At 44.7% G+C, this 27,905-nt stretch overlaps 1 protein-coding gene across 2 annotated transcripts in view; it reads right to left on the reverse strand.

The window, feature by feature from the left end:
- Positions 1 to 27,905, reverse strand: part of VPS37A (VPS37A subunit of ESCRT-I) — a 200,806-nt gene that overhangs the window by 20,059 nt on the left and 152,842 nt on the right. For both annotated transcript variants that reach the window (XM_069200574.1, XM_069200585.1), the window contains exon 10: positions 23,239 to 23,382. In XM_069200574.1, the coding sequence (XP_069056675.1) occupies positions 23,239 to 23,382 (144 nt within the window). The remainder of the gene's footprint in view (positions 1 to 23,238; positions 23,383 to 27,905) is intronic.

Genomic DNA, 27,905 nt, shown 5'->3' on the forward strand with positions numbered 1-27,905 from the left:
ATCCCGCCCCGCCCATCGTATTGTTCAAAAGAACATCTCCTGTTGCTAGAACAGGAAGTTCAAGTCCTCCTATTAAAGGGCGCGGTGGAGTTGGTCCCAGAGCAGGAAAGGGGTCAAGGTTGTTACTCGAGATACTTCCTGATTCCCAAGAAGGATGGTCGGTTGAGACCAATTCTGGACCTGAGGATCTTGAATTGGTTCCTCAAGCAGGAAAAGTTCAAGATGCTGGCCCTAGCTCAGGTGCTTTTGGCGTTGAACAATGGAGATTGGATGGTGTCTGTCGACTTACAGGATGCTTATTTTCATATCCCGATACTCAAGTCGCACAGGAAGTATCTCCGGTTTGTGGTAGGGTCGCAGCACTGTCAGTTTGCGGTCCTCCCATTTGGTCTTACTTCAGCACCTCGAGTCTTCACGAAGGTGATGTCGGTGGTTGCGGCAGAGCTCAGGAGAAAGGGGATAGCAGTATTCCCTTACCTGGACGACTGGTTGATCAAAGCCAAGTCCCCGGAGCTTGTGTTGCATCATCTGCAGTCAACAACCCAGTTGTTGTTCGACCTGGGCTTTTCGGTGAACGTGCCCAAATCTCACCTAGAGCCCTCTCAACGTCTCCTGTTCATAGGGGCAGTACTGGATACAACATTGGATCGAGCCTTTCCTCCGCCTCAGCGGATTCGAGATATTCAGGAGTTGGTTCCAATGTTTCGAAATGGAGCGGTCGTTCCAGTCCTCAAGGTCCTTCGTCTGCTCGGTCTGTTTGCCTCCTGCATACTGTTGGTCACCCATCCTCGCTGGCACATGAGGGCTCTTCAGTGGTGCCTCCAAAGGCAGTGGTCTCAACACAAAGGAGATCTCGAAAGTTCCGTCAAAATCTCCAGAGATGCTGCTGCGGACTTGAAGTGGTGGATTGCGGGCGACAATCTTTCTCAAGGAAAGCCGTTCGCGCAGTCACCACCGGTGACCACGGTCATAACGGATGCTTCCACTCTAGGGTGGGGAGCTCATCTGGGGGATCTGGAGATCAAAGGGCTTTGGTCTCCAGAGGAACAGATTTTTCATATCAATCTGTTGGAGTTGCGGGCTGTACGTCTGGCTCTCAAGGCCTTCCTCCCTTCCCTTCGCGGTCAGTCGGTTCAGGTCCTGACGGACAACACTACCGCGATGTGGTATATAAACAAACAGGGAGGAGTGGGGTCGTACCTTCTCTGCAGAGAAGCTCTTCGACTATGGTCCTGGGCAAAGGACCATCAGATTTGCTTGGTACCAAATCATCTGGCCGGAGTCTTGAATGTACGTGCGGACAATCTCAGTCGCCATTTCTCGGCCGACCACGAGTGCGGTACTGCTTTGGGGCTCTATTCATTAGGTGAGGAATCCACAGGTAGTTGTATCCATCAGAAGAACGAGTTACTTACCTTCGGTAACGACTTTTCTGGTGGATACATTAGCTACCTGTGGATTCCTCACGGTCCCACCGCCTCCCCGTTGCCTGTCTGGTCTAAGCAAGTAATCCTTGAGTGTGCTCCTCTTGGTTTTTGGGGCTGTAATATATTTTGTATATATGGATACTTGTTCATGTATATATATATATATATTTCCTTGCGTATATGCATATTTGATATATATAAATGTTTTGTTTTTGAAAGAAACAAGAGTCCTATTAAATCTATGACCTTTTCATGGAAATGTTGTGTACTTTACAATTTATCAGATATTGCCTTGATCTTTCATTGCATAGGGTTATTGTTCTCATGCACGTAAAAAATGTTGGTACTGACGTCGGCACGGACCTCTTATTGCCTGTATGACGTCAGATGGCGTCGCGTGGGCTAATGTGACGTCCTCGTCGACGTGCAGAAGCTGGGAAGAAGATTTCCGTCGAATGCTGGCGCCATGGGAGTATTCATTAGGTGAGGAATCCACAGGTAGCTAATGTATCCACCAGAAAAGTCGTTACCGAAGGTAAGTAACTCGTTCGTTTTGTACATTTAAAATGTCAGCCTAACTATAACGTCCTTGTAACCTTTGTTTTTTTTTCAGTGAAAATATAAATATATATATATTTATATGTAGATTCAGTGAGCCAGAGCACAAATCCTCCAAAACTGTTGTGCACAATCCATTGCTGCCATCCTTGCTGATAATGTTTGTGATCCTGAGCCATAGGGGCAACTCATATTGTGACATCTGACCTCTCAGGCAATGCAGTAGCCAGGGAGCTGAAGAAAGCATGTCCGCTCCGTGGCATGCTCGCTCTTCCGGCGGCAGTTTCAAAAGTGTGCAACGCATGTGGTTAGTGGAGCCAGTCGGATCTGTGCCGAATCTGAGCTGTAGGGGTAGGGGTGGAGGTGAGCAGTGGGGGTGGGGTCTGGCACCAGAGCCTTCTGAAACCCTCATCTCTACTGCAACGCACCACTTGAGCGATAGCCCGAATACCAAACTGGATTTTGCAGACACTGGGTGTGCGGCCGCTCTCCCCGAGAGGTTGTGGCCTTTCAGTGTAAGCGGTGTTAGAAGCATGGGCAAGTCAGATAAGTAATCCTGGCTCACCTTGGAGTCCTGCAGGGACTATCAACAGTTGCTGGAGTTTGGGCAAAATACTGGTGAGAGGGTGTGGGTAGAGAGCAACTTGTTACTTCAACTGGAGTCACTACCCTCCTGAGAGAGACGAAAGTTAGTCTCTCCACTACTGATTCAAAATTAGAATCATTTACCCACTGCATTGATGAGATGAAGGATCACTTAGATCATCAGCAGATGCGCATTGATCAAGCGGAGCATAGAATCTCAGAGATGGAGAATGATGTGGCATAGCGCAACTCTCTGCTCAAAGAAATGGAAAAGGATGCAGAAAGAATCAAACTAAAAAATGAAGATTTAGAAGCGCTTTCTCATAGAAGCATTCTTCGGATTTTGGGCACTCCTGAGACCAAGGTCATGGGAAGAACAGAGGACTATGTTGTACTGCATGAGATTGTTGGCTCGGACTCCCAGCCCCGTAGGTTTGTAGTAAACAAGCACTCCATGCGGTGGTACCTCGTCCGATTCCTGGGGCATCTTCATGGCCTATCATCGCCAAGTTACGTAATTACAGAGACAGAGACACCATCTGTGTCTTTCAAGGGAGAGGCGCAATGAGGGCATGTCTTTCTCATCCTTTCCTGATTTCACCCAAAATGTGAAGGATAGTGAGGGAAATTTGCTCCAGTCAAGAAAAAGCTGCAGGAACACAATATTTCACGTTGTACCCAGTGCAACCTCGTTTCACCCTGAAAGGGAAAACTTTGATTTTCACAGACCCTAAGGAAGTCTTGTCAGTGCTCAATAAGCATCGCTGTGCCGCCTGGCGTCCTTTTTCAGCTAGTTCAAGCCAATGTGATCCATGCCTTAGTGATGTTGAATGAGTCTGACAAGTGCTATAGTACTCATCGTTACATCTGACTGTGATTATCGGGTTGCTCGTCTACACACCATCAGACTTTGGGGTTCTGGCCCCCATAGGTCCTGAGGGCCTATGGTGTGGTCCTTTTGATATTGTCTGTTTCGGTGATAACAATCTTCCCTCAGTTTGTTTTTAGGTCTTTTGTTCCCTATATGATATTTGGTTCACTGGCCTTTCTAGGCTAGGCTTCTAGGCTAAGTGCCACTAGTTCATAATTCTATAAATGCTTTTGACTCTTACTGTACTTGTTACTGTAAGTTGAGAAGCATGCCTTGTACCATATTTACTGGGCGATTGGGGCCCGGGGTGGTGGTTGAGTGGGAGCGGGGCCTGGGGTGCGGGGGTGTGGGGGCAGTATGGCAGGGGAAAAGTATCAATTGTCCTCGATTTCAATCATGCTAGCTTATTTGCACCTGAGGGTATACCCTACTCATGTCTGCTTGCGCTACCTGTGTAGTCCCTTATGAGGGGTGTCCCTGCTCTCCATGAGCATTAATTTACTTGGCTCCTTACATGACTTTAAAATGCGCTATTTGGAATATTAGGGGCCTTGGCACCCCTCGAAAGCGTGAACACATTCTGGCTTATTTGACCTGTACCAGTTAATGTGTCCTTTCTTCAAGGAACGCATTGAGCTCCTGGTTCGACACCGCCCCTGACTAAGGCTTGGGGTGACCATAGCTATTTTGCCTCTTACTCCACTTATTCTCGAGGGGTGACTATTTTGATTCATAGATCACTTAACCTTCGCCAGCTTTACACGTTCTCTTACCCAGAGGAGTGTTATTTGTTTAAGGTGTGATTGGCTCTGTACATATCACTCTAGTGAACTCATACGCCCCCAATGCTGATCGTCTGGATTTTTTGCATGCAATATTTCACGCCTCCATGCCTTGGACAGTCATGCTGTGCTTTGGGGAGGGGACCATAATGCAGTTTTAGACCCACTGATTGACTGTACTAGGGGTTCAGCTCACACCCAAAATAAGGCAGGGGTTGTCCTGGCTGATTGACTAATGATACGGTTGATATTTGAAGAGCATTGAATCCCCAGAGCCTATGAGTTTTACTCCTCGGTGTACAACTTCTTCGTCCAACTGGATGCATGGTTGGGTACCAAAGATATACCTGGGTGAACCACAGATTGCACTTGCATGCCACACACGCTCTCCCACCATTCCCCAGTTTTTCAAACTGTGGAGCTTCCTGCAGAGGCGTATGCTGCTAGACCAGTGGTTCCCAAAATCTGAACTCCTGTGGACCCCCACTTTATCATTAGTGGAACCCAGGGACCCCCATTGACTCATTATTGGAATTCGGGGACCCCCCACTGAGTCATTACTGAATGCTGGGGACCTAATCTGTCAATATTATTTAATTTTCTGAGCAGTCGCAGACCCCCTGAGGAGGCTTCCCGGACCCCAGGGGTCCCCGGACCACAGGTTGGGAACCACTGTGCTAGACTACGGTGTCTTCACCCAGTGAACTTGCTCGATAGTGCATTTAGGGAGGATATACGTTAAGCCACTAGAAAATAGTTTAGTGAGTACAAGGGCTCTGTGGGTACAGCCATGGCTCTATAGAAGGCATATAAACTGGTACCTCAAGGGAATACATCAGCAATAGCTGCAGTATCCTGAAGGCCATCAAAGGTGAGTTACATCAGTTGGAAAGTGCTATCAAGTTACTAGAGGAGATTTATTATTAGGATGGGGCAACACATGTTTTGGACCCCCTACAGCTCAAAATCCAGGAATACAAAGAAGCGTCTGAGAGGGAGTCTAATGTTTTTGGTAAATTTCCATTGACCCGTAGCTATGAGGATGGAGAGCGGCCCGAGCAAATGCTTGCCTTGATTCATCAAAGCAGGGGCGACAAATCATATTACAGGACTTTTGGGGAAGATGGGCGGATTACACATGGCTAGACAACAATCCTAGATGGTTTCACTGCTTTCTATGAACACTTGTATTGCTCCAAAAATACAGATACCCCTCCTGATATACATGGGTTCCTAGGAGACCGTCTGGCATGGTTATCTGCTTCTCAGAGGGAGGAGCTTTGTTAACCGCTCACAGTGGAGAAGATTCACAGGGTTATTTTTCAACTAAAGAACTGCAGGAGTGATGGTCTACCAGCTGAGTTTTATAAAACTTATGCTGAGCATGTGGCCCTGATCCTCCCCTTGTGGATCATCTCCAGTGCTTTATGGCAGAAGCCATTATTATTTTGCCTTTAAAGACAGGCAAACCCCCACACCAGTATAGCTCGTATCGACCCTTGTCCCTTATCAATGTGGATGGTAAAATTGTCACGAAACTACTTGCCAGTCGTCTCATGCCGCTTTGGTCTGACCGGACCAGTATGGGTTTATTCCTGGCCACTCCAAAGCAGATAATTTACGTCCTCTTTTTTTTTTTTTTACCATCACACACCAATCGGATCACCCACTTGAGGTAGTTGCAGCTGTTTTAGATGCTGCAAAAGCATCTGATTCCCTCAAATAGTGCTTCCTGTTCATGGTCCTTGAACGGATGGGGTGAGCAGGACCTTTTGATGGTGGGTTAAGTTCTTTAAAATATGCTCTACGCTCGGGTACAGGTGAATGACTTATTAGCAGACCCGTTCCCTACTGCGCGAGGTACGAGGTGGGTGCCCTTTGTCACCCGTCCTCTTTGCCATTGTTATGGAGTCTTTGGCCTGCCTTTTGTGAGATCGTCATCACCACAGGGGTATAACATTTGGTCAACCGAATGTCCTTTTGCCATGTATGTGGATAATATCCTTTTCATTAGGAACCCTCCTGAGATATATCTGTGAGGTACAGAGGTGGTGAGCCAAAAATGGAGAGGTGAGCAGATAGCATGTGATTCTATGAAAGATATCATTACTGGAGAACCACAGTGTACAGGTAACTCATTTTTTCTCCAGTATTGAATCTTTCATAGATTCACATGCTTGAATCAGAGTATGCAGGTGTAGGAATAGAATAAACTGTATAGGGTTAGGCGAAACCACTCTCCAAAGAGGCACTACACAGATAAAACCTGAACCACCAGGAGAAATAGAACAAATTAAACAAAACAGTGGTGATAGAGCAATAACAATACATTATATTAAAAAATATATTGCAATGAAATAATGAAAAAACAATGTGTATTTTAATGCAAGAGGTGACACAAAAGTGTCTGTTCAACCGTGGCATCTGCTTTCCATGCTGCATCCAAACTAGTGTTTGGGGAAAGTATGTGCATTTGACCATGTTGCTGCTCTGCAAATGTCTGGAAGAGATACTCTGCCAAATAAGGCCCACCTTTCTGGCTGAATGTGCAGCGACTTTTGTAGACAGCGGTCTTCCTGCTTTTTCATGGCAAAATGCAATTGCTGCTGACACCCAACCACTATGATGCTTCTTGAGAGGATATAACACTTCCTTAGGGTAGCAAAAGAGATGAGAAATTGATCTGATTTTCTTAATGCTTTTATTCTGTGAAAATAGAATTTCAAGCAACGTTTGACGTCCAGAGACTGAGGAGCCCTTTTTGCAGCAGAAGAAGGGTTCTTAAAATAGGTGGAGAGAACAATAGGCTCATTTGAGTGGCAAGAAGTTGGAACCTTAGGGATGAACTTAGAGTTTGTTCTTAACAACACTTTATCTTCCCTGAACTGTAGAAAAGGCTCACTGACGGAAAAGGCTTGGATTTCGCCGACTCTTCCGGTCGTTATATGTGGGACAATAGTAGTGCTGTCTTCCATGAAGCATACTTCATATCTGCTTTATGGATCAACTCAAATGGTCCCTTCATGGGCTGAGAAAGAACTGTATTCAGCTGGCAGGAAGTTGCAGGAGGTTTTACAGATGGAAGCCTCTCAATAAGCCCTTCATGAATTCTTTCACAAGTCTAGTTGCCCACAGCGATATTTCACCTGTTTTTCTGAGAAACCTGGAGATCGCAGCCAAATGAACTTTTTTTTATAGAGGAGTGTTGTTTAGCCATTTTAGTGATGCCTCTAGGCACGTTATTTTACCTACCAATCATGTTGCTTGCTTCCTTTAGCCCAGTTACTTTTTATTCAGCTTCATTTTATTATTTCAGAATCAGTCACATTCGTGGTGCTGTTTTATTTTCTTTATCTAGTTGTTCTTTCTCCCAGGAAAGCATTGCGTTTCTTAGCAAGACATTCTTTTCTATTTGTGCTTTCTTCAAGGCTGCAGCAAAATAAGGTTACTGGCAAAGTGGTACACTGCGTCTCCAACATTCACGGAAACACACACATCCTTATGTAGTGACATTTTTCCCAGAACATCAGCTGTTTTATTACAAAAACACTTCTCTGTCCCATCAACATTAGAGGGAGATTCCAGCCAGATGACCACTACTGCGTGCTGATTGACTTTGCTGCAGCTGCCTGCTGATACTACCGGTTCCCTGGCCTATATGGGGATGGTGTTTCTATAGACAACAGGCTTCCTTGTTTAAGTATGGGGGATGATGTCTTCCCAGGGGGGTCCTGAAGGGTGGATTAGGGCTCATCATGTTGTGCTCTAACATAGCTTAGGAACCGCATAGTCACAGTAGGGTGGGACGTTTCCTGTGTTTCATTTTCCTTGTCACCATTTTGCTTTCAGCATGTTTCATCATTCTAATTATTGCAATATGTGCCATTTTTATCTAAGACGCAGCTGATTCAACAAATCTTATTAAACCATTTTCTGCTTCAGTTTCTCTTTGCATGTGTCAGACTAATGTAACTGAGAGAAAAGGATGAGATCTGACACACCACGATTTCCCTGAGATGTCATTAGATCATGCACCCGGTTGCCACAAATCATCCCTGCTCTGGGGCAGAGATGAGGCGCTGCTACTTGGCCGGAAACTGATTAGGCCGACAGTTGTCACATGGTGTAGGATTGGACTCAGTTCACCACAATTCAGGTGATGCTGCTGCCCGAATCCAGCCAGGTGATGAAGATATGGCAATAGTTGTTCTGGAGAAGAAAGAAATGGGTGTGTATAATTTTTAATCCACCAGGAGCAGACTCTCTTCCATTACGTCACATACGACTTATTTGTGGAAAAAGCCCTTAACTGTTCCACTATCCACTTTCTGGTGGTAGACTCAGACTTCCAAATTAATTGTTCTGAGTTGCCAGGCTGACCAACTGAGAGACTGTATTTGAGGATACAAGACCTGGCCGTTGCTCATTTAAAGCACATTCCCCACTCGTGGAAATTGTATGTTTGGACACACGGAAAGGAGGAGTTCTGTGTACCAATACTGTTTCGGCCATGTTGGAGCTATGAGAATGAGATGGCATGGCTCTTTCCTCATCTTGTGTACTACCCTGCTAATGAACGGAAGAGGAGGAAATAAATAGGCAAACATTCCTGTCCATCATATCTGAAGAGCATTCCCCAAGGAGCCGCTCTAAGGGTACATGAGTTCAAACATTCTGCATTTTTTGGTTGAGTAGAGTTGCAAACAGATCAACATTTGGAGCACCCCATTTTTGGAAGATGTGAGACAACTGTGTCTCATCTAGTTACCATTCATGACATTGACTCGTGGTCCTGCTGAGAGAGTACGCCCAGACATTATTGATACCTGGTACATGTTCGACTTGCAGGGAGATGCCATGCATCAATAACCACTTCCCTATAAGCTGGGCTTGTGAGGGGAGGCTTTCTGATCTTGTTCCCCCTTCCTTGGCTAGATAGAACATTGTGATGGTATTGTCTGTTCTGACTGGAACTGGGGAGTTGTTAATTCTAGGCAGGAATGCTTGCAGCCCCAGAAAAACAGCCCTGAGCTCTAGGAGACTGATGTGCATTTAAGCTTCTTGAACTGACCATTTCCTGTTGATCTTCAGCTCCTGAAGACCCCCCCCTCCCCCAACCATCTAGGGAAGTATCTGTTGTCATTATGAAGCATGGTTGAGTTGCCTCAAAAGAGAGAACAGGAGAAATTTGTAATTCCCTTCCCCATCATGACAACGTTTTCTTCATTGGAAGGGTGATGTTGATGATGTCATCAAATGAACCACCCACCTGTACCAGTTGTACATCTAAGCTTTCCTGCAATGGTCTCATGGAGAGGCGACAGTTCGGTATCAATGGAATGAATGACGATAGCATTCCCAGCACTGATTTGAACACTCTTACTGAAGCTGACTTTCCTTCTGCAGGGAAAGTTGCCATTTCCATTGTTTTTAACTTGTTCTGCAGTCGGGTATGCCTTGGCGACTGTGGTGTTCAGAATAGCTCCTAGAAAGACCAGAGAGAGGGAAGTATCATGGAGAATGTATCTACATTCAATTTCAGCCCCAGAGACTGAAAGGGCTGCTGACAAGCCATGGTGTAGTTTTTCGCAGAGAGAAACATAGGACCCTTGACCAACCAGTCACCCAGGTAGGGGAATACCTGGTGTCCTGATCTTCATAAGAAGGCAGCCACTGGTGTCATGCCCTTGGTGAAGAACCCGGGAGCGGACCTCAGGCCAAACTCGAGAACTTTGAATTGCTAGTGGTAAGCTGCCACCTTGAACCTCAGGAATTACAGATGCTTCATGTTGATGTGAATGTGCAAGTAAGCATCTAAGATTGAGAGATGTCATGAAATCCCATTTGTAGGCTAGCAATAGGATTTCTTGCAAACAGCATTCTGAACGATTGATTCTTTATGTTTGTTGAGCTGTCGGAGATCCATGACTTGTCTCCATTTCCCAGACCTTTTCTTGATAAGGAAGACGTCTGATTAGAAACCCTTACCATGTTGCTACAAAGGAACTTCCTCTATAGCTCCCTTTGAGAAAATTAGAGCTATCTCCTGCTTCAAGAGAGTGAGATGTTGATGCTTTCTCTTGTGAGGTGGATGATTGGGAGGCTTTTGAATAAATTCCAGGGTGTGACCATGATGGACGATGTCCAATACCCATTTGTCTGAAGAGATGCTCTCCTACTGATTGTAAAAGGCAGCAAAATCATGGCATAATGGTTGGTGTTGGAGTGGCGAGGAGACAGAAGCCTGAGAATTGTCACTGTCTTTTGGTGGTGCCCTGGGATTTTCCTGCAGCTGGAGATCATCTTCATGTTGGCTGTCTTGAGTATGCAGAAGTGGTGGGGGCTCTATACGATTGCTGTCCAGTATACTGAGGTTGATATCCCTGTCAATATGGCTGATATTGGCAGGACTGAAAAGAATGTCTTTGACCTCTTTCTCTACCCTCACGAAAGGGCTGAAAACGCTGGTGCTGGAGCATTCGTAGGGAGTGCGCAGTATCTTTATCTGCTTTGATGATCTGCAGAGCGCCATCCATATGTTTGCCGAACAAATTCTCCCCATCTAAGGGCATATCCCAAATTTCAGACTGTACTTCAGGGAGGAAAGCGTTTGCTTTTAGCCAACCCTATCGGCGTAAGACAGCCACACCTGCCACCTGCATGAAAACAGTTGATGTGATGTCCTTGGCAGTGTCTATAATTTTAGACAATGGTTTAGCCCTTTCCTGCAAGATGTACCTTGCTTCCTTTTTCTTGTCGTCTGGTAGGAACTCCAGTAGATGAGATAAATCAAACCACATTTGATGGTCGTATTGACCAAGAATAGCCATCGCATTTGATGCCCTGATGGAAGTAGCTGCCATTGCTGCAAAACAATAACAAATGTTGTCTAGTTTCCTACCCTCCTTGTCTGGTGGTATTGTACAGGGTGCAGAAGGACTCCTGGATCTTCACAGAGCAGCGTACATGACTACATAATCTGTTTGCGGATGACCTATCAAACAGGCTGGTGTATCATCTGGAGCTTTATATGTTTGTATCTAGCCTGAAGATAACTGAAGAGACAGATGCTGGGGTCTTCGTAATTTAAGCCCTTCTTCCCAAAGGACTACTTACCATCGGTAATGCCTTATCTGGTAGAGGCAATATCTAGTTGGAGATTCCTTACCTTTGAATTTCCCCCACGCGTCAGTCTGGATCCGGAGATTTTTCTGAACAGTTCCCCTGAGTGCCGGTAGGTGACGTCAATCGGGTCCATGTCTGTCGTCGCCCGCACCGGATATGACATCACGGGTCTTATAGAGTTGCCACCCCGGTGCACTGACGTCAGTTTTTCATGACTTTCTATGCCAGAAAGGCAGAGCCATGAAGAACCACGTCCACTGGTGAGCCAAAAGTAGGACCATGAAAAGGAGTCCCTGTCCCTGGAAATCAGTTTGCAGAGCGGGGAGGAAAGGTGGGTCGGTAAGTAATCTGCAACTAGATATGGTCTCTACCAGATAAGGGGTCACCAAAGGTAAGTAACTTGCCCATCTGATAGAGACATCTGGTTGCGGATTCCTTACCTTAGAATAGATACCCAAGCACTACCATCCCCGGAGGTAGGTCTGTAAACTAAGATCATACTAGAAAATACTGCAGGACCAACTAGGCAAAGTGCCCGTCCCTACAGATCTGACTGTCCAGGTAGTAGTGTTTAGTAAACATGTGCAGAGATGCCCACATGGTCGCCAGATAGATGTCAAGGACTGAAACTCCGCACACTAATTCAGTGTTTACAGCTTTAGCTCTGGTAGAATGAGCACGCAAACCCTCAGGGGGTAATTTCTTAGCCAATGCGTAGCACATTTTAATGAAGATAGTTCTCTTCTGCATTGCCCGACCTTTCTTCGCACCCACATAACCCTCAAAAAGTTGATCATCCACCCAGAACTCTTTGGTATGATCAAGGTAGAACACCAACACTCCCTAAGCCAATCCAAGGACCAAGTGCAAAGCAGCACTTTGTCAGGACAGATGGAAAGGTAGGGCGGCTTAGAGGACAACGCCTGTAGCTCATTCACCATGGGGTCCGATGTAATGGACAAAAGGAAGGCTGTTTTCATCAAAGTGAGAAGCCTGAGAGGACTATTGTGGAGAGGCTCAAAAGGGGCACACATCAGAAATGTCAAAACTAAATTCAAATCCCATTGGAGCATAATGAATGTAGATGGAGGAAACATATGAGTAAGGCCTTTAAGGAATCTATTTACAATAGGGGATTTAAACAAGGAAGATTGATCAGGCAGCTGCAAAAAAAGCAGAAATGGCAGACAGATAACCTTTGAGAGTGCCCACAGCAGAGCCCTGCTGGTCCAGAGAAAGGATAAACAATCGTACCTAAGAGAGAGGGGCAAAAAGGGGGTCCACTAATTTCTTCCAATGACAGGCGTATACAGTTTTGAAAAGGGACGCCAAGATTCTGTTACAGACTTTCGGCGGAAGGTCAAAGCTGTCAACTGTCGCCGCTCAATCTCCACGCAAGAAGGTGGAGACTAGACAGGTTTGGGTGGAGAACCCTCCCCTGCTGCTGCAACAGAAAATCCTACCAAAGGGGCATTATAATCAGAGAATTGATGGCCATGCTCAGTATACCAGACTCTTTGTGCCCAGTCCAAAGCCACAAGGATTAGTTCTACCCATCATTCTTCATCTTCTTGAGAACTCTGGGCAGAAGTAGCATGGGCGGAAAGGTGTACAAGAGGACTGAGTTCCACTAGGGATAAAAAGTGTTGGCAAGTGACTGCTGCCTTGGAAACTCAATGCACAATATATATATGATATTGGGTGATCTGTATGGAGGCAAACAGATGAAACCAAGACTCTCCCCACCGCTGAAAGAGACCTTATACCACCTCAGGATGGAGATGCCATTTGTGATCCACTAAGCACTGTCAGTTGAGTTTGTCCGCTCTGGAGTTCAGAGAGCCAGCCAGATGTTGAACCACTATAAAAATTCCCTACTATTCCAGCCACATCTAGATTAAGGGCTCATGACCCCACCCGGCCCTGCTTGTTGCATTTCCATATGGCGGTGGTGTTATTCGTGAACACCTGCACTACCTTTCCTTTGACAGAGGGAAGAAATGCTTTCAATGCTAGCCGCATCGCATGGAGCTCCAACAGGTTGATGTGGAGTCTAGGCTTTGCCTGAGACCAGACTATTCTGATCTCCACCTCTCCCAGATGGCCACCCCATCCCAGGAGTGACACATCTGTCACTAATGTCACTAATGTCAGATCTGTCTGGGGAAGAGAAAGGGATCAGCCTCTGACCCAATTGTGGTTTGTTAAGCACCACAGCAGATCTTGCGCAGTTCTCTCAGAGATCTGGACCATGTTGGAGAGGATCCTGGAACCACTGGAACTTCAGGTCCTCTGTAGAGCCTGCATATGCCATCTGGCAGGAGTCACCAGCAGGATGCAGGCGGCCATGAGGCCAAGCAGCCTCAAGGTCATTCTCACTGAAATCAACCATAGAGGCTTAAACACTGGTATCATGGCCTGAATATCCTGGACTCGCAGCTCAGGAAGATAAGCCTGAAACTGCACTGCGTCCAGAACGGCTTCAATGAAAGGGAGTGTCTGAGAAGGAGTCAGGTGTGACTTTGGCACATTTACAGTGAATTGCAACGGTTTACAGGAAGTCTGCCGTAGTCTGGACGTGACAGACAACAGCCTGGGGGGAGTCTGCCTTCAACAGCCAGTTGTCGAGATAAGGGAAGACTGAAACCCCTGATCTGCGCAGATGAGCTCTGACTACCACCATCACCTTGGTGAACACCTGAGGAGCACTGGTAACAGCAAAAAGGAGCACGGTGAACTGAAAGTGCTCAAGGCCTACTGTGAACCGCAAGTAACGTCTGTGGGCAGACAGGGTGGGAATATGGAAATAAGTGTCCTTCAAGTCCAATGCTACCATCCAGTCTCCTAGGTCTAGGGCAGAAAGAACCTGAGCCAGAGTGGACATTTTAAACTTCTTCTTGAGGAAGAGTTTTTGTGTGTCAGAAAGTAGTGGGAATAGCATTCATGACCTACTTCTGGCATAGGAACCCGCTCAATGGCTCCCTTGGCCAAGAGATTCATAACTTCCTCTTGGAGAAGTGCCAAGTGATCGTCCGTAATCCAATAATAGGATGGTGGCATGGATGGAGGGGTAGTATCTAAGGGGAAGCAGTAGCCCCTTCGGACTCTCTGCAAAACCCACCTGTCTGATGTGACAGATTGGCAGCGAAGCAGGGGACAGTGGATCTTGCTTTCAACTGGTCCTTCGTGGGGAAGAGTGAAATTAGGAAGGTTTGGAGGCAGCTTTGTGGGGGTGGGAGATGTGGGTTGTGTAATTGGCCGGACTGCGGGCTCCCTCATCTATAAGGGGGTGTGGATCCCACGTTCCCAGCCACACAGAGGTTGGGCAGCATGGTGGCTGGAAGGGAACTGATGTGGCTGGGTGCCCCTTCTGTAGCCACAAAAGGGGGGGAAATTAGACTGAGGGGGGAGGGGTCGCTGCGAGGCCCAATGACCTGGTTGTAATACGAGAATCCTTGAAGCACTTGAGCACTGAGTCTATCTTTAGAAAAAAAGCAAAGTTGCATCAAAGGGCATGTCCATAAGGTTGGCTTGGACATCCCCCGAAAAGCCAGACATCCTCAACCAGGCATGGCGTCTAAGGGCCATTGCTGATGCAACCGCTCTGCTCAGTGAGTCGGCCGTGTCCAGTCCACATTGGATCATGAACTTTGCTGCATCTCTCCCATCAGCATCTGATTGGGGAAGTACAGCCTGGGCCTCTCTCGAGACCTTTGGCAGCACTTGCGCAACCATATCCCACAGCACATAGGAAAAACGGTCCAAAAGGCATGCAGTGTTCACGGACCGTAAGGCCAGGCTGGTGGAAAAAAACATCTTCCTCCCAAGTGTGTCCAGCCTGTTAGATTACCTATCTGGGGGTGTGGAAGGGAACGCGCCACGGGAGATAGAGGCTTGGATGACCCTGCTCTCATGGGTGAGGTGTTGTGTAAGGAAACTTGGGTTGCCCGGAGAAGGGCATTGGCAGCGGGCAATTGCCCTGTTCACAGGGGCCCCTGTGCTGGGTTTGGACCAGTACCCAGCAGGACATCTGTAAGAGCTTCATTGAAGGGTAGCAGGGGTTTGGAGGATGAAACACCAGGTTAAAGCACATATGTCAGGAGGTTAGTCCTGACTGCCAAGAAAGGCAACTCAAGGTCCAGGGCAGAGGCTGCACTTCCCACCACCATAGAGCATGATGCTCTATCCTTCATAGCCACGTTAGGGGGAGAAAGCATGCCAGTAAGCAGGGAGTTATCCAGACAACTGTCTTCATCCAAGTCCACAAGTCAGTTCATAGATTCTTGGAGCTGGAATTCCGAAGGGTCAAGCAGCCCCTCCCATTCTGTACCATAACCTAGCCCATAGGAATAAGGCTCAGGACCTGACATAGGAGGCAAGGCCCCTGTTGGAGTCGCATGACGCCCATCGGCTCCATGTCGGAATCGGCAGTGAGGATGTGGACAGCGCCACCTAGGGGCACGGACTGCGAGCGTCGGCGTTGTGACCAGTGATGGAGAAAGTTAAAGTGGTACAACCGACGCCGTCCTGGATCCCAGCATGGATCCCTGAGTGTCCCTTGGAGCCAAGGCCGAAGACACCCCGGCGGAACCCGAAGGTGTCCCTTCTGACTCTGAGGTGGGCTGAAGGCAGGGCAGCGGTTTTGGACCACTTAAAATTGAGGAGCATGGCCTCACAGAACTCTAAGTTGGGCAGGGGCTGGGGGGTGGAGGGGCTCCACGACTGATCCCGAGACCTTCCTCTTGACCACGACTTGAGCAGAGTTGAACGTTGAGCCACCATCAGCTCCAGGGAACGCTCCCTTAAAGTATTTTTATGCATGGCCTGACACTCAGAGCACGACTTCAGGGCGTGGTCGCGCTCCAGGCACCAAAGGCACATGAGCTCCTGATCCGTCATGCAGATCAATCACAGACATTGCCCGATCACAGGACCCCCAGGGCTTGAAACAGGTCTTCCTCAAAGACATCCCTCGACACACCCGATGTTAACTCAAAAAACCTTGGCAAAAAGTAAAAAAAGACCAGTCAAAAATGATTGAGGGGTCAGTACTGGGTTATGCTGGAAGAAAACAACTGCCAACAACATGCCAGGGTGGCACCTATATAGGACCTGTGATGTCAGATCTGGCACGGAAGACAACAGACATGGACCTGATCGACACCACCTAATGGCGCACAGAGGTACTACTTGAGAAAAACCTCCGGATCCAGACTGAAGTCTGGGGGGAAAGTCTGAGGTAAGGAATCCACAACTAGATGTCTCTATAAGACCATGGTTGATAATAGGAATAGGACAGAGTGATATCCTTGAAGTCAGACAGAAAACATTCTGACTGCTTTGCTGGGAGAGTTAAGTCAAATCTTTAAGAAGCTTGTCCCAGTAATTTGCGAGATCCGCTGATGTCTCCAGGAGGAGAGCTTGCTGGTGGAGGTGAAGGTGATGGTGATGGTGATGATAGGACAATGTAATCATCCCATTCATGACCTGGAGTAAATGGATCCTAAATTAGTTCCCATTCTTGAGGTTGATCCTCAGCATCGCTATCTATATATTCATGTCTGATGGTGATAGGTGGTTGTTGCGGTAATGCCCGCTGCTCTTGAGTGGGAACAGGTACTGAACTGCTTGAAAAGGATACCAAGCCAGTTGCTCCTGCGCAACCTGGAGAAAGAGGCAATTGTGTATTTGCTTCAGGGAAGTGGGTGTTGAATACCTATAGCCCGATGCCCAGGATATACTGTTTTGAGTCAAGGTCAACAAGTTTTCATATTTATTTTGTCCTTGGGACAAGTAAGCCCAACCTCCTGCAGTACAAACCCTTTGGCTGTCAGTTTACAGGGAAGAGAACTGTCTGCAGTTGAGGTAATATTTGTATCTATATATTAAAGCTGTGCAAACTTGTATTTATGGTTCATTAATGCAAAGTCTTTAATATTAGGGTGAGCACTCTAAATATACGTCGTAATGTGACACTGCACTACTGACAGTGGTTCCAGTAAAAAAAAGAAATTAAATGGTACATACGTTTGAAAGGTTTAACAACATCAGGCTACATATAATGCTCCCAGAGTGCTCTCTGATTAGATGCAGAAGCTTGTAGGCAAGATTGAGGATTCTTTGCTTTCAAAATAAAATGTTCAGAAAAAAATGCAAGTAGAAAAAAACATTTTGCTAATTTACTGTGAAATTTTAGGTACTATTTCTTTGAAGCATCGTTTAGTAAACGGTGCTGATGAATGCAAGTAGCTGAAAAAATATTCATAGTGGAAAATCAGTGTAACCATTTTTAATCAGGTTATGGGAAACATGAAAATAAACAAGCACTGGTAAAGCCAACCGATCCGAGATTGGTTGTCATGTTTTGTCAATGCGCGTCTTGTTTTGACATGGTTTTTGTAATACTTTATTGGTGTGCGAGCTGCCAGGCCCTCACCATTGTAACAAAAATTGACATAAAAGCAAAAACAAAAAATTTTTTTGGGTCTTGAAAAGCACACATTGCCACAGGAGTTCCCGGCCCTGAGCAAAACTACTTTGTGTGAAAATATGCTCCTTGTGGAAGAGCAGAATGCTATCACTCACAGTAAAGTCAGCTTACAGATGGATAAAGAGAGAAACAGAATTTTAATAAAAACAAAATGTCTTGGTTAATGCCAGACCTAATTGGGGGACCAATTCTATAAGAAAATCACAAAAGTGCATCACAGTATAGGTCTCTGCACTACTGGCTTTCATGAATTCACAAGAATTGACAGAAGTAGACCAGGAATTCGTACTCCTAGGAAATATTTGTGAACTGTATTTTAGCACAGGCAAATCTGTATGTCTAGATTTGCTCATGAGAAAACCTTTTGAGCAGTTACAAGTTCACTTTACCTCTAATAACTTTGTTTCCAACCCTGGAAGACCTTCTACTTCTGCCATTGTCAGGAGTAAATTTCCAACCTTCTTCAGTATGGGAAAAGATGAGAGAAAAGCTGGTGAAAATCCATGAAACATGTAAGTTAGCATGTTTCCACAGACTCAAAGGCATTCCAGCCCTGTGGCTATTGCTTACTGCTTCTTTTAGCCCCGGTATGTAGACCTGTAGGTCTGTTGAAAGCTGGCAAAATAAGGAAATTGCTACAATAGGGCTTGAAATTGCTGGTGTTCACGCCCTACTAAAGTATTAGCCCTGGCATAATCAGAGAAGCTATTTTCAGAGCTCTTACATAATGAGATTGCTGCCATAATTTGTTGCAGCACTACATTGCACCAAAGGCACAAGTAGATTATTTTATATGACAAGTAGATTTAAGAAGCAACCTGTCCCATATACAAGTAGATATTTTATTATATTCCACACCCCTGTTATAGTAATATTTAATCACATGCCTCAAGTCGGTGACTAAAGAGATGGTGCCCTCTCTTGCGCTTTGATGCTCCTCATAATGATAGCTTTCTTAGAATGTGTCATACCTGTAAGAAGAAGCCTGATGGCAAGTAATCTCCTATATTAGGGCCTTCCTCATCATCCGTCTTCTGGCACTTTGAGCTGGGAGGGGCTATAGGCTGCACCAAAAAGTCCCCCGTCACCTGATTCTTCAGTGGGAGGAGGCAGGATCGAGGAAATGGGGACATTTTGCTTGGCAGTGTTCATTCTGGAACCAAAAGTGGAGTACCTTTCTGCCTCGCTGATGGGCTTTTCTTGAGACTTAAAAGCGTCTGTCAAAGGGATTGCTGTCGTCGACGAGGAGGTTGTCGTCACAGGTCTTGTCGATGAAGCGATTGTCATTGTTATTGCAGTCGCTGTTGACACGATGCTGGGAGTGAAAGGGATTGCACCGTCGCCGATATTCTCAGACTTCGTCGACGACGAGTGTGCCATTGGGCAAATTTTCCTTGACAAAGGTTTTTTGAGAGGAGTGACAGGCACTGAGGATGATGTAGAGGGTTTCTTTTGAGAAGAAACTGAGTCCTTTGAGACTGATTTCCCCCAGATGTTTTAGCAGGCGCCTTACGTCTTCTGGGGTCCTTGTCACATGAGGTAAACTCGTTATTATTTAGCAACTTAAACTTCTTCCTCATCAGAATCAGATTCGGATCTGGATTTCTTGTTTTGAAGCCATAACAGGAGCCTGGCTCCTCTGTCTTTTGATGTTTTAGCCAAAAATGCAGCAGAGACAATACTTATGAGGGTCCTCTGAAAAAAGTATTGGCTTTCCACAAGATCTGCATGGTCTAAAAACCTTTTCTTGTACTCCCCTGACATGGTGCCCAAATACTGAAATGAGAAAACAGTACCTCAGAAGCTGTGGCAGTAGAATATTGAAGACAAATTTCAAAAGTTGAGCAATTGAAACAATTGTGTAGAGCTCAGGGAGACTCGCCCACACACGACATGCTGTTAGAAATCTGAGGTATGGTGGCTCTGCAGGAGAAGCGTGGTCCATGGTCTAGCCTCTGCTTGGCTGGATTTTGGATCTATTATAACAATGTGAATTGGTTAACAATGTCTATTGCTTTTTCCTATTCTGTTAATGTACTTAGAATGCATTGCTTACAACGGGGAAGATTCAAGCATGTGAATCTATGAAAGATTCAATACTGGAGAAATCTACTTGTCTGGTAAAAAAATGGCATGCAGTGAGGTGACAAATTATAAGTTCTAATTAATTCAGAGCTGTGATACTAGCTTCTCTGATTATGCAAAGGCCCATATTACGCCTGTGTTTAGATTCTAGCAAAGGTCTGAATATACAGTACTTGGAAAAAACTAGAGTTCTATTTATTTAAAATCTTGCACTATTGCAGGTTCTGCATATGCAGAGCCTTTGTTTATGAATGTGATGTAAATATGCCAGTACGTTCATTATGCCAGAATTCAGATTATATCAAAGTTCAAGATGTATAATTTTTCTAACTGTACCACTGCTCTTTTTCTTGCTTTAGTTCCTGAGGAAGTGTCCTAGATTTGTTTAGGCAAATATACTTTTAAGCATTCACTTGATTTCATATTAAACCCGCACTGTACGTTTCTATATTTATTCATACTAAATGGATTTCACAAATGTTTGCTAGGAGTATGCTTGGAAACCTGCATCTGTTCCCAGGCCTCCTTCTGTAAAGAAGACTGTAAATTACCGACACTTGTAAATCTGCACCCATGTAAGATCATTAAAACCCAAGTGCACTTTTGTGACTTTCTGTAAGAAAGGAGCCCCTAATTTATGTTTTCTTTTACATGTTGCCTCTTATGTTTTTACGCTACTCCTCCGTTACTATTATATTACTTGCATGCATCAAACGTGCTATTAAATGATGTTGCAAAGAAAATGTGTATAAAACTGCCCTAAAAAATTGCATCATATTTTAACAAAACAGCGGTTAACCTCCATCTTTTTTAAAAACAATTTACAAATATTATTTGGGAACATTTTGTTTTAAAAGCACACAAACTGCATCATAGTTTAGTGAAACTGTTTGCAACCATTATTTGTTTTCTCAAAATTGCAAATACTATTTCCGGTACATTTAATTTTGAACGCAAACAATTACTAATCTTGGTTCCATTCCTTTGTAGACTATTTTTTAGCATGCTGGAAGCATTTTTTAAAAACAGCAAACAGTTCTATTTTGAATATGTGTTAATGGTTTTATATTACTATAAGTAAATCAAGCTCAACTTCCAACTTACTTTGTTTCCTAAGAGTGCTTACGGATCTTATATATAAGTCTGAACATCTTACATATTGGGATACATATCTTGCCTTAGCAGAAGCAATCATTTTTTTCCATACCGTGGCAGTGTATACTTGGCAGCAACATAGGTTGCGTGGCAGGTATTTGGGTTTACTTGTACATAGGACAAAATAAACAAGAACAATTGTTGCCCCTGATCCTAACCAATATGACACGTGTGTCTTCCAGATCACTCCGATCTTCCCACCAACTACTCAGGGAGTCCAAGTCTAAGAAATGCAGGTTTAAGAAATCAAGGATGAGGGGATAAAGAGTTTTCGCCATCATTATGACGATTTAGAATAAAATGCAAAGAGAATTAAGACTTCGGGCAGGCCCTGTGAAATGCATAAAATATCTGAAAACCTAACTGTTCAATCCGAACGGCATACTATAATTTGACAAGCAATGGGAATTCTCAACTTCAGCCACAGCTGCCACAAAGGCAGCAACCAAACTGTAACCTAACAGGGATCACAGCAACAACCAGACGTGCCACTAAATCTGAACCAATAACTAAGATAATAGCTTCTATCCCATCGGGCAGCCACAGTAGCCAAACAGTTGCTGTAAAGGTGCTAGTACAGCACGGACCGTACCAGTGACAGCAGTTTGCACCGCACAGGTGACACACATCAGGGACCACAGGAACTATCTGCCACCACAGCAACAACTGCTTTCACCACAGCAACAATAGCTGCCAAAACATCACAGACGAAATCAACGACAACAGATCCGACAACAGATCCCACAACAGCATGGACCACAGCAGTAAACACAGCTACAACAAAGACTACGGCAACAACTGCTAGAGGACTAGGGAAAACAGCAACAGCTTCTAGCAAGGCAGAAAGGCACTCACTATAACTGTAACCACAGCAGGAACAACAGCAACAATAGCCTCCACAAGAGAATGGACCAGAGCAACAAGAACAACAAGAACAACGATAAAAACAGTAACCACAACTGCAACTACTTAGAAAACAAGTGACCAGTGGAATGCATGAGGTATTCCCTGCCACTCGTAACTATTTTGGGCCACATTCCAGTCGTCATTTTTTTGCTCCCTGTGCCACCACGGACAGGCACTAAACTATATGCAAAGTAGCCAACATATAAAGTCCAATCTGAACTGCTAAGCTGTTTCTGGCAAAATATGAATACAAACAACCCACACTGATTTCAACCTTATGGGTTTAATCGAGTAGGTATAGATGGAGTTCAATGGCACAGCAAGTACACAGGGTGTGTGTGTGTGTGTGTATCTATATATGTGTATATATACATATATGGATATTATATATATATATATATCCCAGTACATTTGCCCAGATATGTTTCCCAGTACATTTAGGTACATTCTTTGCAGGTAAAACATCTCCATGAGGAAAACAAACAATCATTGTCAAAGCCAATTGGTCTGGTCTTGACCTGCTAACTTTTTTGAACAAAGTTATGCACAAATGTGCACAAACTATTTGTGCCTTCTGTGTATCCTGTGCTCTGTTGCGATAGTCTGTCTAAATGTATGCATGTCTGCATTTACATGACTCAGCACATTAAAAAACAGATAAATAGGCTAACCATTGCTTGTTTATTTTAAATGGAAATAACAAGAAATGTCAGTGATTATGGATTACTGATACACAGAGCAGAAAAAGTAACAGAAGGCCACCTATCACTCAGCATTCTCAAGGAGCTCGCCTGTTTTTTTACACTTGTTTTTCCATTGTGGAGGGAAGAGTATGAAAAATATTTGAGCGACTTAATGGGATTTTTTTTAGGGAAAAAAATATGTTTTTCGTCATAAAAATGTTATGGTTTCACACATTTTACTGTTTATAGATAGCGCCCTATGATGGAGAAATTAAGCTTACAAATATTCCATTTTACCATACAAATACTTGAAGGAGACTAACGTCTGAAGAAAGTGAAATGTACTATAATTAATTGGGTTAGTAGTTGCATGTATAATAATATACGAACAATTCCTGTTTACAGCTCGTCTAATTAGTTGACAGGTTTGTTTCCTGAAACGCATAAAAGTCTGCATTTTTACTGGCAAACTCTGTTTTACATGGAACTCTTAATAATGATGATATAATTCTGCTGTGAAAAAGGTAAGCATTTGTCTCATGAACACTTAGCGCAACCATTTATTACATACCGTCCTCTTCTCCATAAAGTTACTGAGAAAATCCTCAATCTCGGTTTTCCCCTCAAGAAAATCTTCTGCGATGTTGTCAGATTCCTCTTCTGCTTCATGAGCAGCCACTTTCAACCTGGCTTGGAGAGCACTAAGACTGCAACTCTAGTGAAGGACACAAACACACTGTGACTGCACTGCATCTATATACTGTACAGTTCGCAAAACAAATATACAAGTTACTCAGAATTGTGACTCACACTAGTCGTACAGCCTAATTTCTCAGGGCAACAGAGAGATACAGGAAGATCCAAGGCCAGGCAAATGAACAACCATACTAGCCATGGCCACACTTTAACAGCTTATCTGCTTTCCTCAACTCCAATATTCTCATCATTCATCTAAATAGCAGTCAATTCTACAGACAGATTCGGTGGGTCTTCTGGAGGAAGGTGAAATGTAGGACAAGAAGTGCTACAATCACTAGAGTAACTTCCAATTATTCCTAGGACTCTCTTCCTCAAAATGAGTTGAAAGACCTCAAAGCATTAAAAAACCCTGATGAAGGGAAGAAGCAAATTTGATGAACCAGGGGTCTACCCATAAATATCACAATAATAGATGGGGCCTGTGAGACCTATTTGATGATATAATAGGCGTGTGCAAGGATTAGTTTTAGCACTCAAAGAGAGAATTATGAAGAAAACAGTAATAGGAAGGAGTTCTAACTGTTATGGAGACATGAGTTGAATGGCTTATAATGAAACATAAAAAATAGAACAAGAAGGCATAATTCAAGTTCAACGAAATGATGCTTAACTACCAGTGTTTTCCCTGGAGTGGTGCTCTTGGAGATGTCGATCATGGCCAGTAGGACATCTGATTTAACCAGGTAGGAGACAATAGATTGCACACGGTTATTCATATTAGTCTTCGGACCCTTAATTATGTGATCATCATAATTGTTTCACTTTCCTCTGATACTTTTACCTCGAGCGTCTATGCTTTAATTTCACTGTAATAACCTCAATTCAAGTGCTCATACTATAGTAATTATTTGCATGTGCCCATTTCCTATAAGCCATCTTCATATGCTTTCGGTGCGTTTGGATGAGTTGCAGCAAAACCACCACAAACTCTGTGTGTGACCCTCTCCTTTTTCCTCCTTACCTCCTTTTTTTAGGGTTGAGCACGCAAAGCGCTCTGTCTCTAGTGTAATCTCTCCGTGGGCTTTTACCAACACCCATGTCACGCCCATCAGTTTGGTTGGTTTGTGGGCTTGACTTGATTTCATTACTGAAAGGCATGCACATTTCATGCCTTTTGCGATGTTTAGCCCTGTTTGAGTACACCGGCCAACTACTGCAAACATACGAGGCTCGATGTTTTCCGTATGGTTTCTGGACTGTTTTTTCTTTTTATTTCGTATGCAGCGTGATCTCACTGTGCACTAATTGAGCGCTTTGCATGACATCGACTCTGTTACATGGATAATTGCACTTCTGACGATTACACGGATAACTGCACTTTTGCGATACGTTTTACTGCAAGCGAACTTCTGTTTCCTTTTGTGTGTCTGCTTTGTGCTCATGGCGGCTGTCGGCTTGTTTGTTTTTGTTCGTGGGCGCGTTGCCAAAAGATGAAAATTAACTTGTTCAAAATGTGCGAAAACTATTGCATTGCAAATGCTTGTTATATGTGCTAGTGCTCCGAAGTTGTAAAATGACAATCTGTGCTTTTTTCCCCCTGTGTGTTGGCGCTCTGACATAATAACAAGGCACCTTGCATAGCACCTAAATAAATAAAACATGGACAAATAATTGTTGCAATTGTGCCTTTCTGAGTGAAGCTAAGGCTATGTGAAGACGCACACACCAGTGTGCCCCGAGGTTATACGTGAGCTACAGCCCAGAGAGGCACCTCAGGAGTTCTGGTGTTTTAGCGCAATAAATCCCTGTTTATTCACTGAGTTAGGCAATACATCCACACGGTGCCTCTTTACATTGAGAGATATATTTATTCTCTTCTCAGGCTGAAAATACTGCATGAATTGACTGTGGACGAGGTGTGCTTGTTGCTTTTCTGAGGTGTTCATTTGAAGGAAACAGAATAAACACACTATTGTGACTATTTATAGAGCACGATGATACAGCTTGACTCTTTCTACTGTGCCAGTTCTTCTGTGGAATATTTTCATTGCTGTCTCTTTGGTGGGGAGGTGATGCTGAGCCACAGCCCTCTTCACACCTTGAAAGTACCCCCTCGCGTTTCTGTCTCGCTTCGCCGTCTTCCAGAAAACCCGTGGCTTCGAGGCACCACAGCACTGCAGTGTTAGAAAGGTGCTCTGCTTATACAAGACATCAGTTCCAGCTCCTTCCTTCCAGGTGTGTCAAGGTGCGCTGAGTGTAGCCTAGACCTTGAGTTGGGATGTGCAGTCTCCACCTGAGACTGTTTCTAAGCGCTTCCATTATTCACACAAAACACATGTGAAGCACATGAAGAAAGCGGGATTTGACTAGGCTCACAAGTCAAGTGCACCAGCTGGGATTCGAACTTGATTTACCACTGTATAAAGTTGATTATTAAGAATTTATACAATATGTGCATTTATCTAATTTTGATTAAAATTGGGGTCATCACCTTCTCATCGGATTCATGGTACCACACATATTGGTACATATCTTAGCTGGTTAGATTTTGATGATCAATAGTATTGACAAAGCCACGTAAAATTTGTGTCAACCTATTTTATGGCCATATCCCCAAGTACTGCTTTTTAGGTGCCTGAAAGCAGCTTCAGCTCTCTCTGATGCACACAACCTTTGGTTTTAAAAGAAGTAGGTAGAGCTAGGGCATGTCTGCCACATTCATCAAAGGACAGGCCTCAGCGCCTTCAGTTTGACTGTCTTCCAAATAGGAAATAGTATATTTTTGGACTGCAGCCTGCTGCTGGCTTTGAAATGGAGAATACCATGCTGTATCGACATTTGTACATCCCTTTCCTACCCCTCTTGAGTCACAAAGCGCAGTGCATGAAGGCGCTTCGGCAAAACAGGTAATCCATGTCTTTTAGACTTGTGGACCAGTTCCAAAGTTCAGATTCCTGGGAAGTTTGCTAGAAGGTAGTTGTGAATCGTGATGCACAGCTAGAACCCCTGTACCAGTGTGCTCTGCCTATTTCCACATCTGTTGCAACAGAGTGAAAACTACCTTGGCACTGGTAGCAGTACAACTCCATGCAATTTTACTCTTACTGTGGGATAATATTGTAGCAATCCCATGCAATTACAATTAAAACCTTGCGGAATGGGGATTTACCATGTGGGACCGATCCTTAATTATATTTATTTGCATTATTATTTTAATTTCCACTCTTCGCCCCTCAAACTCTCCCTCCCCACAAACCACCAGCACCTGTTTGTAAAACCACACAGAATTTGCCATTCCATGTGATTGTTCCACATACATTAAAAGCAGGTGGTAAGTGTATGCACAGATCGGGGAGTAAGACAGGAAAGGGGAAGCTTTTTTCTAGGAAAGAGGAGCACTGTGTGCACCCATCCCTCCTCCAACCAATTAGAAACAAAAAACAAAGGAGAAAGCTTGACTGCTGTAGTCCAAATGTTATGCGATTTTTCTTGTTGGAACTAGTGGCTGGACAATCTGGCACAGTTCTGTAACATCTGGTAAAAGTGGGTGTGGATAGGGTTACAAACTCTGAATCAGACGATGTACACTTCAAGTGGTAATCTGGCTCTGAATCAGGCCCTTTGCCTTGAGCTCTATTTTACTGCGCTAATATTATTTAACCCGTTTAGTGCGGTCGTCGGCCAAAGGCCGACGCCCACACTACCTCCCTGGTGCGGGTCATGACCAGTGGCCGGACGCACCCGAGGATTTTTTTTTTCCTATGTAGATAGATCGATCAGTGTAGATATATCTATCTACGTAGATAGATTATATCGATAGATCTATCTATATAGATAGATATATATATAGATCACTTTTGTCAATGCATGTGTGGTTTCCCTGGGGGCTGCGATCGGCCCCCAGGAAAACCAGACCCACATATAAAAGTGATATATATATCATTGGGCAATTACAAATACACACACCTGATACACATACAAACACCACTCCCACACACCCAACACAATATAAAACACACACCCACATCACCCACAAACCCCTACGACCAAAAATCAGAGACGAAGGCCAGATAGACAGAGAGCACAGCAACTGAGAACCCCACCACACAGAGGCACACAACACCATCACCCATACAATATTACACGCACAAAATACCACACACCACTACACATCACCCCACACATCAACACTTACACCACCCCACACATCACCCACACCACCTCATGTCACATCAAAGACACCCCCGGTTTTCCGAGGAGGAGCTCAGGGTCATGGTGGAGGAAATCCTACGGGTAGAGCCACAGCTATTTGGCTCACAGGTGCAGCACACATCCATAGCCAGGAAGATGGAGCTATGGTAAAGAATCGTGGACAGGGTCAACGCAGTGGGACAGCATCCAAGAAATCGGGACGACATCAGGAAGAGGTGGAACGACCTACGGGGGAAGGTGCGTTCTGTGGTATCCAGGCACAACATCGCGGTAAAGCGGACTGGGGGCGGACCCCACCCCCTCCCCCACAACTAACAACATGGGAGG

This window comes from Pleurodeles waltl, chromosome 1_2 (genome assembly GCF_031143425.1).
Source record: "Pleurodeles waltl isolate 20211129_DDA chromosome 1_2, aPleWal1.hap1.20221129, whole genome shotgun sequence".
NCBI classification, from domain to species: Eukaryota; Metazoa; Chordata; class Amphibia; order Caudata; family Salamandridae; genus Pleurodeles; species Pleurodeles waltl.